Consider the following 17,057-nt stretch of genomic DNA (forward strand, 5'->3'; position numbering starts at 1 on the left):
GAAAAAAATTTAAGAAATCCATCAGAGAGATGGTATAAATGTTAGCAGTGGCCAAATCAACAGTTTGGCACCATTTGTGAAAAAAAGAGCGCTGGTGAGCTTGGGAGTAGAGTTGAGCGCGGTTCGAGGTTCTCCAGTTCGCGGCTCGAGTGATTTTGGGGCTGTTCTAGATCGAACTAGAACTCGAGCTTTTTTGCTAAAGCTCGATAGTTCTAGATACGTTCGAGAACGGTTCTAGCAGCAAAAAAACCCAGCTAATTCCCAGCTGGCTTTCCGCTGTAATAGTGTAAGTCACTCTGTGACTCACACTATTATGACATTTCAGTGTATAGTGTGTGGGAACAGCGCATTCAGATCACTGCTGTATGGATAATGGCGATCTCCTTTTATTTTTTTTTTCCTTGTCTTCCTTCCCTAAGCGCGCGCGTGTAGTGGGGCGGGCCAGCATGTCAGCCAATCCCAGACACACACACAGCTAAGTGGACTTTTAGCCAGAGAAGCAACGGCATGTGTGATAGGATGTCCATGTCACATGTCCCTGCATTATAAAACCGGACATTTTCCTCCAGCACGCCATTATCTGCCTTCTGCGTCCTTGGTGTCAGTCATCACTGGCGCAGCTCCTATCGCCGATACTGCTGTGTACGCTCCATACACAGCGCTGTACAGCATAGGGATAGCACTTTCTATCAGTCCTTTTAAGGGCTCATACCGGCAGGGTCAGAGCCATAGGTGACAGGTCCGTGAAAACAGAGTTTAACAGCTACACAAGATGACAGCGTCTGTGTAGCTAAGGTCAGGGATTTCCTCGCTGCATTTCCCCATTAGGAGGGATAGAAAGGCAGGCTTCCTTTCCTCTACCCAGAGACCCACAAGCCTGCCACTGTACCCTCCTGCCCTTTGCACACTCAAACTGATTGTTACTAAGCCATTATACTAGCAAAAACTGAGTGAACTTAGTGGCATCCTAAACGTGGCTATTGGACTTCTGTATAGTCCCAGTAGTGCAAAGATATTTGCAGCACCTCTGCCTGCATTGCACACTCAAACTCATTATAACTAAGCCATTATACTAGCAAACACTGAGTGAACTTAGTGGCATCCTAAACGTGGCTGTTGGACTGCTGTATAGCCCCAGTAGTGCAAAGATATTTGCAGCACCTCTGCCTGCATTGCACACTCAAACTCATTGTTACTAAGCCATTATACTAGCAATTTATGCTGCCAGTTTAAGGGCCGTAGTTGCATTGTCAGGGATAATTATTCTTTATTATTCTGCTGTTAATAAAGCTAGACCACCGCTGCAATCTACACCTCATAGAAAATAAAGGAGCGGGCAGCACTCTGCAGGTAGCTTCAGACAGCTTTATTTTTCGATGCTGACAGGTGTAACAGACATGAGGGAGTGGAGGGAGGGGAGCACGAGGACGACGGTACCGTTTCGCACCTCTAGGGGCGCTTTCACGGGTCCATACAAAGTAAACGTGAGTAGTGATCATTTAAATAGAAAATTTCTAACACACGTGTAAGCATTTAAAATCTGATTAAAAAACAAACACATCCTGCAATAGTATGATGCTATATAATAATTTTGTTCAAAATCTTAGTCGAACTGAACCACTGTCTGATTAATATATGTATTCATAAGAATTTTTCAAACAGACAAAAAAGAAAAAACTTTTTTTGTTACTTTCTTATCCTTATGAGTGTGTGTCGGCATTTCCCCGTTTTTATTTATTTTTATAGAATCCATTAGCTCATCAATAACTATTATACACCGGTAGAGTTACTATAAATATAATTAAACCTTATTGATACATAATTTAAAGGTTATTTTTAAATGTATAATATTTTTTTTATTTTTTATTTTGATTTTTATTAGGGGTTTAAACCGCCAGACACCCATAATGGAGCTCATATATTTAATCATTAATATTCAATATTCCCACTGTCTTCCAAGATTATATAAAGGACTACTTCAAAATCTTGCTAGTTTGACAGAGTGTTTTGATTAGTACAAATCATATAAATAGTCATCAGCGATATTGTTGTAATAATTCATATGGGGCTGTTTAGCCAAAAATTATTGGTCAAAAAAAAAGAAAAAAAACAAAAAAAAAAAAACATCCATGGACAAAGTCAGAACTATGACTTAATTGCACAATACTGAGGAGGGGAACGTTGTTAAAGAAATATGACTAGATCGTTCTTATCATTGAAACCTGTCGGTCCCATTGCTTTAGTGTCTATAATCCAGCGAGCCTCCCTCCTCAGTAGGTGCTTATGTGTATCTCCTCCTGCTGGAGAAGGTACAATTTTTTCCAAACCTGCGAATTTTAATAATTTATAATTCCCATTGTGTATTTCTTGCATATGATTAATGAGGCGGGTAGCCCCTATCCCTGTATTTTATAGAGTGTAAATGTTCTCTGAATCTAGTGAACATCGGTCTGATCGTTTTACCGATGTAGAAAAAATTGCAAGGGCATAGAATGATATAGACTACCCATTTAGTGCGGCAGGTAATAAGATCATTTATTTTATACCATTTTCCCCCAACTTTAATACTTTTGCCTGTCAGATGTTGACTACAATATGTGCAATTTCCACATTTATAATTTCCTATAGGTGTACTTTTTTCTAACCATGTTTTTTGTGGGGTGAATCTCCTTTTAATTAATAAATCTCCTATATTTTTCGATCTACGATAGGTAATTTGAGGTCTATTTTGCGCTATTTCCTGTAAGTCTCTATCACTCTCAATAATATGCCAGTGGCGATTTATTATAGATTTTATTGCTTGGTCCATAGGACTAAATCTGAAATTGAACCTGAAGCGTTCAGTTCCAGATTTTTTAGTATATTTATATTGTTGATCAACCCTATTCTTGTTCTTTTTATTATGAATCTGCAAAACTTTTTGTAAAGCTTGAGAAATTATTTCTTGTGGATATTTCCTTTCTTTAAGCCTATTACTAAGTTCTTCTGCTTGTATCAAAAAACGGTCCATGTCACTATTAGCTCTTTTTAATCTAAGAAATTGTGAATAAGGTATTGATTTCTTTATATGTTCAGGATGAGCACTATCGTGTCGTAATAACGCATTTACCGCTATGGGTTTTCTGTACAATTCTGTTTTAATCAAATTATCCTGTATAGATATTTGGATATCCAGAAATTCCAATGTTTGATCTCCAAATATACTAGTGAACCGCATATTGTATTTGTTAGGCTCATTTAGAGATGACACAAATTCATCAAATTTTGTTTGTGTGCCATCCCATATTATTAGGATATCATCCACGTATCTAAAGAAATATTTAATATGGCACAAGAATTTGTTGTTCTGTGAATAAACTATGTCATCTTCAAATTTTGCCAAAAAAAGATTAGCCAGCGTGCAAGCTATGGGGGTGCCCATGGCCACATCCCCATGTTGCAGAAACCAGGTCTCTCCGAATTTAAATACATTATTCTTTAAAACTAGTGATAATCCTTCAGTAACAAAACTGATATAATTTTCAGATTCTCCCATTTGTATCAAAAATTGTCTTACTACCTCTACACCCAGATCTTGCGGGATCCGGGTGTAGAGGCTTTCGACATCAATAGATGCCAGTTTGTAACCTGGTTGCCATTGGATTTCTCCCAATATTTTTAAACAATCCTTTGTGTCACGTATAAAAGATGGTATTGCCTTCAGAAGTGGGTTCAGCAACCAATGCAGATACCTAGATAACGGCTCCGTTGCTGAACCCACTCCTGACACTATGGGCCGTCCAGGTGGCCGATCCAAAGATTTGTGAATTTTAGGGGAGAAATACCAATGTGGTCTGTTAGGGAAGCTTGGTAGCAAACTGTCCGCCTTCTTATTGGAAATGGTTCCTATTGTGACTTGTCTATTCAAAAAACTGCGTATTTTTTCCAACACTTTTGACATTGGATCTGTTTTAAGTTTAGTATATACTAAAGGGTCGGCCAGTTGTCTTGTGGCTTCCTGTAAATAGTAATCCTTGTCTAGGAGTACTGTAGCGCCCCCCTTATCAGCCTTACGGATTATGATGTCTTCCCAAGACATAATTGTTTCGATCGCCCTGCTTTCTTTTCCTTCTATGCTGCAATCTACACCACCTCTCAATTTTTACTACCACATTTTAAGTGCACAATCTTGTCGCAATCAACATGAGTGGCAAAATGACAGATGCTGGTGGAAAGGGGAAGAGGCGTGTTGGAAAAGGAAAAAAAGGGTTTGTCCGTGGGGAAGGTGGCAAAGCTCCATTAACATCTGCTGAAGATAGACCATCTACCAGCAAAAGTAAGATGTCTACTACTTACCGTGGACAATCCGATGTGCTCCCTTTTTTACGGACACGAACAACAGGAATAAAGGTAGATGATGGCCAAAAAAGGAAAATGCTTGAATGGATCTCAAGTGGTCCAACAAGTGCCCTCTCAGCCACCTCAACTACCGCATCCAAAAAACACCAGTCCTCTGAGTTGTCATCCCAATCAAACTTGCTTTCTCCCAGCTCTGAAGTCTCCATCAGCCCTGCACAGTATGGTGGAACTAAGATGGCTGAGTCTGCAGAGCTGTTCAGTCACACTATAGCCTGGGAATCAGAGGTCTGCTCCCAAGCTACAGTGAGTACAGACCAGGAAATGGTCTGCAATGATGCCCAGAACCTTTGTGACTCTGATTCAGGCCGTGAGGACCAAGTTTCTGAGCATAATGTTGACCCTTTGTCACAAACTGTAACACCTGTGGTTATAGACAATGAGGAACATACTGATGACGATGAGACGCAGATACCAGATTGGGATGACAACCTAAATATTCGGTCAGGGCAAGAAGAGGCTCGGTCTGAGGGTGAGGGGAGTGCAAACACAACAATTGATGAGGAAGTTCTAGATCCCACCTACTGTCAACCCACAGTCAGGCACTCGAGGAGGTCAACAGAGGTGGTGGAGGAGGATGCAACCAACGACGACGTTACCTTGCGCCTTCCTGGACAGAGTCGGAGCACTGGTAGCACGTCTACCACTGCATCATCAGCCACCACTCTGCCTCTGAGCACTAGTCGGGGGGGCTCAGCAGGTCGCATGCCCTCTAAGCCTTGCCTAGCCTGGTCCTTTTTTGACATAGAAAAAGATCGCCCAAATTATGTGATGTGTAAAATTTGTCATGATTCTGTTAGTAGAGGTCAAAACCTCAGCAGTTTGACAACTTCTTCCATGAATCGTCACATGAATAAATATCATAGGTCCCAGTGGGAAGCTCACCGTGCTGAAAAGGGGGCCTAGCGGAGCGAACCATCCACGGCCTGCCCCTTCCAGTGCATCCACGCGCTCTTCATCTTCTAGGACTGTGGGGACAGCTGTCACACCTGGTTTTCCACGCACAACTTCCACCACTGTAACCGCAACAGGCAGTTTGCTTGGTAGGTCGTCAGTTGGTTTGGAAGGGGAAACAAGTACGTGTGTACAGCTCTCTCAGACATCGATAGCACCAACGTTGGATGAAGGCAACATCATGTCTCCGACTGCACTTTCCTCACAAACCTGCATTTTTCCAGGGACACCCTACTCAACACCGTCTACACACAGCAGCCAGATCTCTGTCCCTCAGATGTGGACAAATAAAAGGCCATTTCCTGCGACCCATGACAAAGCTAAGAGGTTGACTTTATCCCTCTGTAAGCTCTTGGCTACCGAAATGCTGCCTTTCCGCCTGGTGGACACACAGAATTTTAGAGACCTTATGTCTGTCGCTGTGCCCCAGTACCAGATGCCCAGTCGCCACTACTTCTCTAAGAAAGGTGTGCCCGCGCTACACCAGCATGTCGCACACAACATCACCGCTTCCTTGAGAAACTCTGTGTGTGAACGGGTGCATTTTACCACCGATACTTGGACCAGTAAGCATGGACAGGGACGTTACATGTCGCTGACTGGGCACTGGGTAACTATGGTGATAGATGGGGAAGGGTCTGCTGCACAAGTCTTGCCGTCCCCACGACTTGTGTGTCAATCCTCTGTCTGTCCAAGTTCCGCCATTGCTTCTGCCTCCTCCACCTCATCTGTGTCCTCCACCTCCGCCCCAAGCCTGCCTGGTCAGGCCACCAGCGTTCTCACTGCGCAGAAGGAATCACGCACCCCTCATTACTATGCTGGCAGCAGAGCGCAACGTCATCAGGCGGTCTTTAGCTTGACATGTCTTGGGAATAAGAGTCACACAGCTGAGGAGTTGTGGTCAGCTCTGCGGTCCGAGTTTAATAAATGGTTGTCTCCACTCAACCTGCAGCCTGGTAAGGCCGTGTGCGACAATGCTGCAAACCTGGGTGCGGCCCTTCGCCTGGGCAAGGTGACACACGTACCTTGTATGGCTCACGTGTTGAACCTTGTTGTCCAGCAATTTTTAACACACTATCCCGGCCTAGATGGCCTTCTGACCAGGGCACGAAAACTGTCTGCTCACTTCCGCCGTTCAAGCGCCGCAGCTGAGCGACTTGCATCGCTCCAGAAGTCTTTCGGCCTGCCGGTTCATCGCCTGCAATGCGATGTGCCGACACGCTGGAATTCGACTCTCCACATGTTACAGCGACTGTGGCAGCACCGCCGAGCCCTGGTGCAATACGTCATGACGTATAGCCTGGGCCAACAAGATGCAGAGGTGGGGCAGATCACCCTGATGGAGTGGTCTCAGATCAAGGACCTATGCACCCTTCTGCACAGTTTCGACATGGCGACGAATATGTTTAGCGCTGACAATGCCATTATCAGCATGACAATTCCAGTCATTTACATGCTGGAGCACACGCTAAACACTATTCGGAGTCAGGGGGTGGGACAACAGGAAGGGGAGGAACTACAGGAGGATTCATATGCGCAAGACATAACAACATCTCCAAGGTCCAGACGTTCATCATCACCAACGCGGCAGGCATGGGACCATGGGGGACAGGGATCAACAAGGGCACATGGTAGCAGGCGAAATGTTGAGGAAGGTGCAGGAGAACATGAAGAAATGGAGGACGAACTGTCCATGGACATGGAAGACTCAGCGGATGAGGGAGACCTTGGTCAAATTTCAGTTGAAAGAGGTTAGGGGGAGATGTCAGAGGAAGAAAGAACGGTTAGCACCTCTATGCCACAAACACAGCGTGGACTTGGTCCGCATGGCTGCGCAAGACACATGAGTGCTTTCTTGCTGCACTACCTCCAACATGACCCTCGTATTGTCAAAATTAGAAGTGATGATGACTACTGGCTTGCCACACTATTAGATCCCCAGTACAAGTCCAAATTTTGTGACATAATTCCAGCCATAGAAAGGGACGCACGTATGCAGGAGTATCAACAGAAGCTGTTACTCAATCTTAGCTCGGCTTTTCCACCAAACAACCGTGCAGGTGCAGGGAGTGAATCTCCCAGTTGTAACTTGACAAACATGGGACGGTCTCGTCATCTTCAACAGTCTACCCGTACCAGTAGGACTGTATCTGGTGCTGGTAACAGCAATTTTATGGAATCTTTTCATAATTTTTTTAGACCCTCCTTTGCAAGGCCAACAGAGACAACAAGTCTAACACATAGTCAACGGCTGGAGAGGATGATACAGGAGTATCTCCAAATGAACATCGATGCTGTCAGGGCCGGGAGGACTGGTGGGCCCAGGAGGTGGATCCACTGGACCTTGCACCCCACCAGAGGGCAGGGCACACGGCAGCCGGAGCACTGACGTGGCAGGGACAAGTATAAGCAGGTCACCAGAATCACAGAGTTCTTTAGGGCAGTAATGTAAACAGGCACAGGTACCAGAGTGCAAGGACAAGACGTCAGCAGGACACGGTACCAGGGGACCTGAGCTCCTAGCTCATAAGACTAGCTACAAGACACGTTGATCAGGCCCCGCCCACATGGAAAGGCAAGTCTTATATACCCAGCACAGCCTCATGTCATTTCCTGCTGCAGGTGTGCTGGGCCTATAAGACCAGGAGAGTGGGCGCGGCCCGGTCCTATACAGAACCATGAGGCCAAGACTCAGAGTCAGACTCCTGCGACCAGGAACAGGACTCAGGGGAGCAAGAGCGGGAGCGGCAGCCATGACTGGTGAACACATGGACTGGATCAGTGGGTAAGGAGTGGTGCTGGGACACGGGGAGCGTGACAGATGCCATGACTTTGCAAATGAAGCCTTGCTCATTTTGGGCTTCAAGTCTTGAAAAATGGCCAGAGCTCTCCACTTACGCCTTGGAGATTTTGTCGTGTCCAGCTGCCAGCGTTGTCTCTGAACGTGTCTTCAGTGCTGCTGGGTGTGTGCTGACAAATAAGCGCACGCGTCTGTCCAGTGACAATGTGGACAGACTAACGTTCCTCAAAATGAACAAGTCATGGATCCACAAGGAATTTACTACCCCTGTGTCATCCTGGGGAGAGTAAATGCTTGTGGATTTGGAATGTGCTTGATGCAAATCAAAACATCCTGTTTGCAACTAGGGCACAAGTGCTGCCACTGATGGGGTGTCTGTGTGGCCCAATTTTTTGAAAAAAGGGAGACTCCGCTTGGAGTAACCCTTGCTTGCTGTGTTTTTTAAAAATGATCCAAGATGAACAGAGCTGGGATCAGGAAAGACTTTGCTACCTACCCCGGAGTCATCCTGGGGACGGTTAAGAATGGCGTATTTTTGAATGTGCTTGATGTAAATCTAGCTGTGAAGTGTACAACTAGGGCACAAGTGCTGCCACTGAATGGGTGGGTGTGTGTGGGGCACAATTTTTGGAAAAAAAGGGAGACTCCGCTTGGAGTAACCCTTACTTACATTGTTTTTAAAAATGATCCAAGATGAACAGAGCTGGGATCAGGAAAGACTTTGCTACCTGCCCCGCTACCCCGGTGTCATCCTGGGGACAGTTAATTATGGCGTATTTTTGAATGTGCTTGATGCAAATCAAAACATCCTGTTTGCAACTAGGGCACAAGTGCTGCCACTGATGGGGTGTCTGTGTGGCCCAATTTTTTGAAAAAAGGGAGACTCCGCTTGGAGTAACCCTTCCTTACATTGTTTTTAAAAATGATCCAAGATGAACAGAGCTGGGATCAGGAAAGACTTTGCTACCTACCCCGGTGTCATCCTGGGGACGGTTAAGAATGGCGTATTTTTGAATGTGCTTGATGCAAATCTAGCTGTGAAGTGTACAACTAGGGCACAAGTGCTGCCACTGAATGGGTGGGTGTGTGTGGGGCCCAATTTTTGGAAAAAAAGGGAGACTCCGCTTGCGGTGTTTTACATGATTTTAGAAGGGCGTGCCATGCCTATATCTGTGTCTCGTCCTCTTTTTCCTCGTTACGCTCTTTTGTTTTCGCATGAGAATTTGTTCTTGTCCCTTTCCCATGTGTTTGTGTTGTGTTGTGAGTTGTTTATCACCTTTTGGACACCTTTGAGGGTGTTTTCTAGGTGTTTTTATGTGTTTGTGATTGCCTGCCATTGTTTCCTATGCGGTTCGAGTTCGGTTTGTCGAACGTTCGACGAACCGAACTCGAACGGGACCTCCGTTTGGCGAACCGACCTCGAGCCGAACCGCGACCGGTTCGCTCATCTCTACTTGGGAGCTCAAAAAGATCATGGACTTCCAAGGAAGACAACAGTGATGGATGATCACAGATTTCTTTCTATGGTGAAGAAAAAAACGCTTAACAACATCCACCCAAGTGAAGAACACTATCCAGGAAGTTTGTGTTCAGTATCATAAAGTATGGTGTTAAGTTATCATAAAGAGAAGACTTTCATGAGAGCAAATATAGAGGGTTCACCATAAGGTGCAAACTATTAGGCTAAGTCCACACTTCTGTTGTTTTGCATTAGTCACAATCCGTCTTCTTGAAAAATTACGATATCCTGCAAAATATTTTGCAGGAATCTGTTTTTTCCCATAGGCTTCTATTAGCGACGGATTGTGACTGATGGTCTTGCGTTGCATCTGACCGACAAGCGGGAGCAAAGCTGAATGTAACATATTTTGTTTGCAGGGGATCGTTTTTTTACTGTGAGCATGCGCACAGTAAAAAAACATGTTGACTGTAAACTGAGTTCCAGTTCCAGTGGCCGGAATGATCAGCTGATCGCCAGGTGGCCAGCTGTGAACAATGAGCTGATTGTTCACAGGCCGCCAGTAAAGCAGTAAAAAAAAAAAAAAACCACGGATCATTTTTTTGCAGCATCTGTCACATCAGTTGTGCCACTATCTGCAATGCAAACCTCCTGATTTGAACAGCAGACATGTGCAGCTAACAGGCACGGGGGGATCCGTGATCCACCTGTGCCTGTTAATCCATTAGATCGTGCTGTCACAATGTAAAAGGCTGCAGCAGGGAAAGCGCCTTTCCCGCCGCCATCAGAGACTCCATGACACGATCACAGGAAGCTGATTGCTGCCATGGTAGCGACGGGTCATGTGATGACTCCTATCGCTATCATGACGTATTTTCTGTTAGAGCTGACAGAGTAGCGGCTGTGACAGGAACGCTCTGATCTACAGAAATGAATAGGTGATCAGACTGCTGATCGTTAGAGTCCCCAGTACTTCATCATATTTGTTTTCTGTTTTGTTTATGCTTTTTGACTTTTCTTTTTTGTTTGCTGAGACTTTAATATTATTAGGCAGATCATGTCTTATAAATGCTATTTCTATTCTACAGACCTTTCCTCCCACTGCTTTCAAAGTAACAAGTCCTGGCCCGGAAGAAAGGATATACCAAACAGAAAGATAAAACATCAAGGAGTAATGCGGGCGTCACACGAGACAATCTATCGTGCGATATGTCGTCAGGGTCACGGTTTTCGTGACGCACATCCAGCATCGTTTGCGACGTCGTTTCGTGTGACACCTACGTGCGACTCCGAACGATCGCAAATCGGTTACAAATCGTGTATCGCTTACATGTCGTTTATTTTTAAAAAATCGTTTATTTTTCTTTGCGCCGGTTGTTCATTGTACCCAGGGTAGCACACATCGCTACGTGGGACACCCTGGGAACGATGAACACAGCCTACCTGCGGCCGCCGGCAATGCCGAAGGAAGGAGGTGGGTGGGATGTTTACGTCCCGCTCATCTCCACCCCTCCGCTTCTATTGGCCGGCGGCTGTGTGACGTCACTGTGACGCCGAATGTCCCACCCCCTCCAGGAAGTTGATGTTCGCCGCCCACAGTGATGTCGCTCAGCAGGTAAGTACGTGTGACGGGGGTTTAACGACTTTGTGCGACACGGGCAGCGCACAAACGACGGGGGCAGATACGATCGCACGATAGATCGTATCGTGTGACGCCCGCATAAGAGGAGAAAATATGATCAATAGCAGCGATCACAAATTAGAACCAAGCTAAAATGTTGATCATTATTTATAATTTTTCGGCCCATTTTAGTTCCTGGTGTTGTGGCAGTTACTGGAATTATCTTTAATTTAATTGTATTTGCTAATTAACAAAAAAATAGAAGAGGCCCACATGAGTTTATTTGTTGGGGTCCAAGAGAATCTTTATCCAGTCTCTAACCAAGACATTGCCACTGATTCTGCTCCATGTGGTGTCAATTGATCTGTACGTGACAAGTTTATTTTGAGTTTATTATAAGTTATTTAATTAATGCTTTGTTGTGGGCTCGATATCATGACCTAATCATATTTTACTATTAATTCTACACCATTATATTACACCTCATTTATTCACTGTTTACTAGAATACAAGCTTTGTTGATAGTAACCAATCACAATGTAGGTTTCATTCTTCCAACGGCTTAAAGAGATGAAAGTTGAGCTCTGATTGGTTGCTATGGACATCAATCCCAACTTTTCTGCTAGTATTAATGAGTGAGGCCCATATTGTTTTGTCCATGACAGATATAGCAAGGTAAATATGATCCATGAAATTCTTAGTGCTCTTTTGTCACGGCTGTTATTTGCACCAATCACAAAAATCATCACGAGCATCTACCATTATTTAAAATACTGTACATTGTGAGGTAAAAAGAGGTGCCAAAATAAGAAGAGGCTGCTGACACTGCAGTCCACCATGTATTCACCAATAAAGCGCCCCTTAATTCAAAAAGATGATTCCATATAGAACCTAATTAACCTACAATAATGATACAGGAATCCATAGTCTCTTAATCAGAAAAAGTGAATTTTATTTTTGCTCAAAGTGTTTTAATAATATATTTCCAAAATACATATAGGACAACAGTTTCGTGAACAACAGGGAATGATAGTATAGCCGCACATGTGTTATAAGGTGACGATTTCCAGGCAGATGGTGACCAGCACCTCAAATGTCATATATCCGACTCCAGTAAATGTGGACAATAATGCAGGATTAGCACATATTTGATTTCAATGTCGCACCAGAGTGTTCTGGCATGAAAAATATTATCAATATGACCCCTGGTATCTAAGGAGACATAATAATTCTTGCCTCGAACAACCATATGTCACACTGGGATCAAAGAATAGATGTCATTAGTTATGTAGAACTCACACAGTCAAGTGACTGACCCCACATTTATAGCTAATGGTTCTGTTGAGCCTGCTATGTATATGTCTATAAATCACCCTGGAACCATTTGAGGGGTATCCTCTATTTATTCAACCTGCATAGAAAGAGTAACCGACTCATATATACTTCAGTTTAATGGTACCAAATAATGCATAGGTCATATACGTAACCGTGCCCATATATGAACCACTGATAAGCTTCCTATGCATCAAATGGGACCCATGATGTTAATGGCATCCTGTATCATTAATGCAGTCCACCATGTATATCTGATCCAATACTAGAGATACCGGGGGGTGCTGAGATAGGAACAGGCTGCTCAGACTGCTGTCCAACATGTCTATTTAATCTAATACTAAAGATACCAGGGGTGCTGAGGTAAGAACAGGCTGCTCAGACTGCTGTCCAACATGTCTATTTAATCTAATACCAGAGATACCAGGGGTGCTGAGGTAAGAAGAGGTTGCTCACACTGCTGTCCAACATGTCTATTTAATCTAATACTAAAAATACCAGAGTTGCTGAGGTAAGAATAGGCTGCTCACACTGCTGTCCAACATATCTATTTAATCTAATACTAAAGATACCAGTGTGCTGAGGTAAAAACAGGCTGCTCACACTACTGTCCAACATGTCTATTTAATCAAGTACTAAAAATACTAGGGGTGCTGAGGTAAGAAGAGACTGCTCACACTGCATTCCACCCTGTCTATCTGATCTAATACTGGAGATATCAAAAGGTGCTGAAGTAAAAACAGGCTGCTCATACTGCTGTCCAATATGTCTATTTAATCTAATACTAAAGATACCAGGGGTGCTGAGGTAAGAACAAGCTGCTCACACTGCTGTCCATCCTATTTATCTAATCTAATACTAGAGCTACCAGGGGTGTGGATGCACACACTGCTGTCCACCTTGGCTATCTGAATGCTGAACTGCTGCTGTAACCTTGAAATAACCTATAATTTTTCAGTGTATATGAGATATTGCTGCACTCAGGACAAATTGCATAGCAAATTGTGGGGATTCATTTTCATATATTATCCCTTGTGGAGTTAAAACTATAGATTTTTTTGTGGAATGGATGTAATTTTACATGGCTTAACTTTTCATTAATTCCTATGACACACCTGATGGGTTATCAAATTTCCTTATGGAAGTTTGGAAATAATGTAAGGAGCGCAGTTTTAACTTAGTATCACTTTGGGAAGAAGGACTTCCAAAACATAGGCTCTGTAAAAAAAATTAATATGTAAATTTCCTTTATAAATGATGATCTGTGTTTATTTTCTGTATGATTCTATCTCGAAATTTGAAATTTGAAAATTTTTCAACATTTTGGTCAAGCTTCAGACATAATCATTAAACAACAGCAAAACATATTGACGTAAATTTACCACTAACATAAAGTACAATATGTCACTCAAAGAGGCAGAGATGCTGATTCCATTTATTTGACATTTAATAGGCTATGTTTTGTTTCAATAAAATATTTGTTTTATCAAAATGAAATTATCACTGGAGGACTAGTTGTCTCATTTTACGTAGTCCTCCTGCTCTGTATACCCCTTCCCTCACCACTGATTAGCAGCTTTGTGTCAATACACAGTGTATATAGAATGCTGCCAATCAGTGGTGTGGCCGGGGGTATACAGAGTTCAGCATTCTGAGATCTGCAAGATCTGCAGCAGAGAAAACAGTGATTGTATCAAAATGACAGCATCCAATAAGTGACACATTGCTGGAATCAGGGTCTTGGTCAATACCTAATGCTGCTCTCGGATTACATAGAAAGAAACCTGGTAACAGATTCCCTTGAAGTCCAAAATTGAGTGTGACACTAAGGGGTTAATGGTATTTGGGAACTTATTTCTATTTACATCTCCTATAGCTATTTTTTCTATCTATTCCTAGACAATCCATTTACATGCTCCCTAAAGAATGCTGACCCCTTTAAAGTATAAGACTCTCAAAAAGGTAAAACAGCAGGCAAAGAGCAGGGATAATGGTGGAGTTCCCAGTCCTGTGGAAAGGAGGACTGGATGGTGCTTCAGGATGTCAGGCTTCTTAGTTAATATCACTGTAAACCAATATTTCTACAATTTAACGTTTATTTGATATGTTCTAGATGTCCATAATTATCAGATAGAGTTAAAGGGACTCTGTCAGCAGGTTTCTGCGATGTAATGAAGACAGCATGCTGCAAGAATTAAAACAGAACATTCACCCCTGCCTGTCTTATTTCACTCTTTTTTATGTTTATCTGTAATGTTAGTATAAGCCTCTTATCTTTATCATTAGTGGGTCTCAGCTGTACTGAGCTCTAGTCAGACTCTGTCTCCTTCTGTGATTAGCAGTTGTCTATGGAAATGTACATTGAAAGCCTGTCGTGAGCGGGGACAGCTACCAGAGCTCTGCAACATACAAAATCTAAAATCTGTCACTGAACAGCTGCAGTCACTAATCCAAGTGACACATCATTGAATTCAGGATCTCTTTGCTTATATCATGCTGCTCTTAGATGAGGTAGCAAAAACCTGCTGACAGATTCCCTTTAAGAATACTATTGATAGGAAAAGGATATGACATCAATCTCCGATCAATAAGCAAACAAACTGCTATAACCTCCTCTACTTGTGTTCTGTGAACATGAGGAGCAAATCAGTTCTGTCATAGAAGAACAGCAAAATGAACACCAGTGCTTGAGCCCCCATATTTCCATATATTCACTGTAATTGGATCCGTCATGCTCATAGTATATTCGGTGGATTCTGTGATAAGGCTTCAATGCTCATGTGAACAGAGCCGACCTAGAATAAAGTGGCAGAAGCTATTGGGAAACCACTGTGCCACTTTATTTCCTATTGATTGCCTTCTACAGAGACTACAACATAGACAATCCATTGTAATTAGCATCAAACTTTGTGTCCACTGGTGAAAGCAGTGCAAAGCGGACAGGTGCCGAAACGTTCCCTGGCAATACATCCTAGCAATCTGAATATGTCACCACAGCCCCCTCACTCCCCACCAGTCAGACACAGATATATGGCACCAATGTTTCATCAGTGGCTATGTCCATCTGGGAACAAACCATTTACATAGTTACATAGTTACATAGGTTGAAAAAAGACCTAGGTCCATCTAGTTTAACTTTCCTCCACCAATTATATAATTTGTCACTATCATTTGTAACCCACAATGTGGTGTGTACTGATGAAATCATCCAGCGCTTTTTTAAAAGCTGTTATAGTATCTGCCATTACTACCTCTTGTGGTCGGCATTCCACAGTCTGACTGCTCTAACTGTAAAGAACCCTTTCCTATTTAGCTTTATGTTGTCCCAGGATAGAAACTTTAAATCTAAAAGATTTTGGTTGACTCGGAATCTTCCTTTATCCTTGAATATCCGTCTTGTACATTTATAAAGGATAATTCAAACAAGTATGAGAATTGGTGCCATAAGTCGTAAATGCACATTGCACAGGCAAGAAGATGGCATTGCATAGGCAAGAGATGGTAAGGTGGCATTTTAGAAAATCAGTACTGTCCCATCCCGCAAAATTAAAGATGACACTCTAGATTTACTACTAAGTATAGCATAGACCTGTCTGATTTCTTACTTCAAGAGCACTACTTTAGGTATTTGTGTTAAAAGACATCTAATCTATTTTCCATGTTAGTTTCATGTAAAAAATAATAATAAAAAAACCCCCAAAAACAATCAAGTCAATGAAATTGTAAAAAGTAAAAAAAAACAACAATCAAGACAATTAAAAGTAAAAAAAACAACAATCACGACAATGAAATTGTAAAAAGTAACAAAAACCATCAAGACAATGAAATAATTCTGGGTATTTAATGCGCTATACATTTTCAGCTAAGCATACATACTTGATAAGTTGCCATCACTCTGCAGATGAGTGCAGGGAATCAGTTTTATGGCTGCTCATGTCAACTGCTAACCGGCTCAAAAATACATATGTTTCTAATATTTTACTTACTGCCATAAACTCCAGCAACAAGAACCCAGAGGAGAACAGTGCACAGCTCCATGCTCCAAAAATCACCTCCCTTAGTTCCACATTAACAAAGCAACATTGGTCCTTTTCCTAAAAGAGAGCTCAGAGAGCAGCATGAATGAAAACTTTCTTCACAAAGCACAGACTGCCTAATTTCCACCCCACTGCAGTAGGAGGGATGGGGTCTATAAGAACAAAACACAGCCTATCAGAACCTGCTGCCCAACTCGTGTCCCACACACCCTTCCCAGGGGAAAAGAAACTTCCAGCCAATGGCAAGGAGCCTTCAGCCTCGAGAAGGTAAGAGGGGATTCTGCTCCACAGCATCCATAGGAGCGTATGGCAAAGATTTCTTAAAAAAAGGTGGCTTTGCGCACAAAAATCACACATTCCTATAATCGAAAGTATTTCTAAGGTCAAATAATATAGAATATTGGGAGTCGAGGAATTGCCTAACACACTTTCATTACCAGAAGCACTGCTTTTCAAAGT

At 42.9% G+C, this 17,057-nt stretch overlaps 1 protein-coding gene across 1 annotated transcript in view; it reads right to left on the minus strand.

Annotated features, from left to right (window-relative positions):
- Positions 1–16,710, minus strand: part of LOC142245308 (uncharacterized) — a 452,975-nt gene extending 436,265 nt beyond the window's left edge. Inside the window, exon 1 of the mRNA XM_075317926.1 lies at positions 16,548–16,710. Within this exon, the coding sequence (XP_075174041.1) occupies positions 16,548–16,599 (52 nt within the window). The 5' untranslated portion in view covers positions 16,600–16,710. The remainder of the gene's footprint in view (positions 1–16,547) is intronic.
- Positions 16,711–17,057: the final 347 nt, after the last annotated feature.

Source organism: Anomaloglossus baeobatrachus, chromosome 7, assembly GCF_048569485.1.
Source record: "Anomaloglossus baeobatrachus isolate aAnoBae1 chromosome 7, aAnoBae1.hap1, whole genome shotgun sequence".
Taxonomy (NCBI): Eukaryota; Metazoa; Chordata; class Amphibia; order Anura; family Aromobatidae; genus Anomaloglossus; species Anomaloglossus baeobatrachus.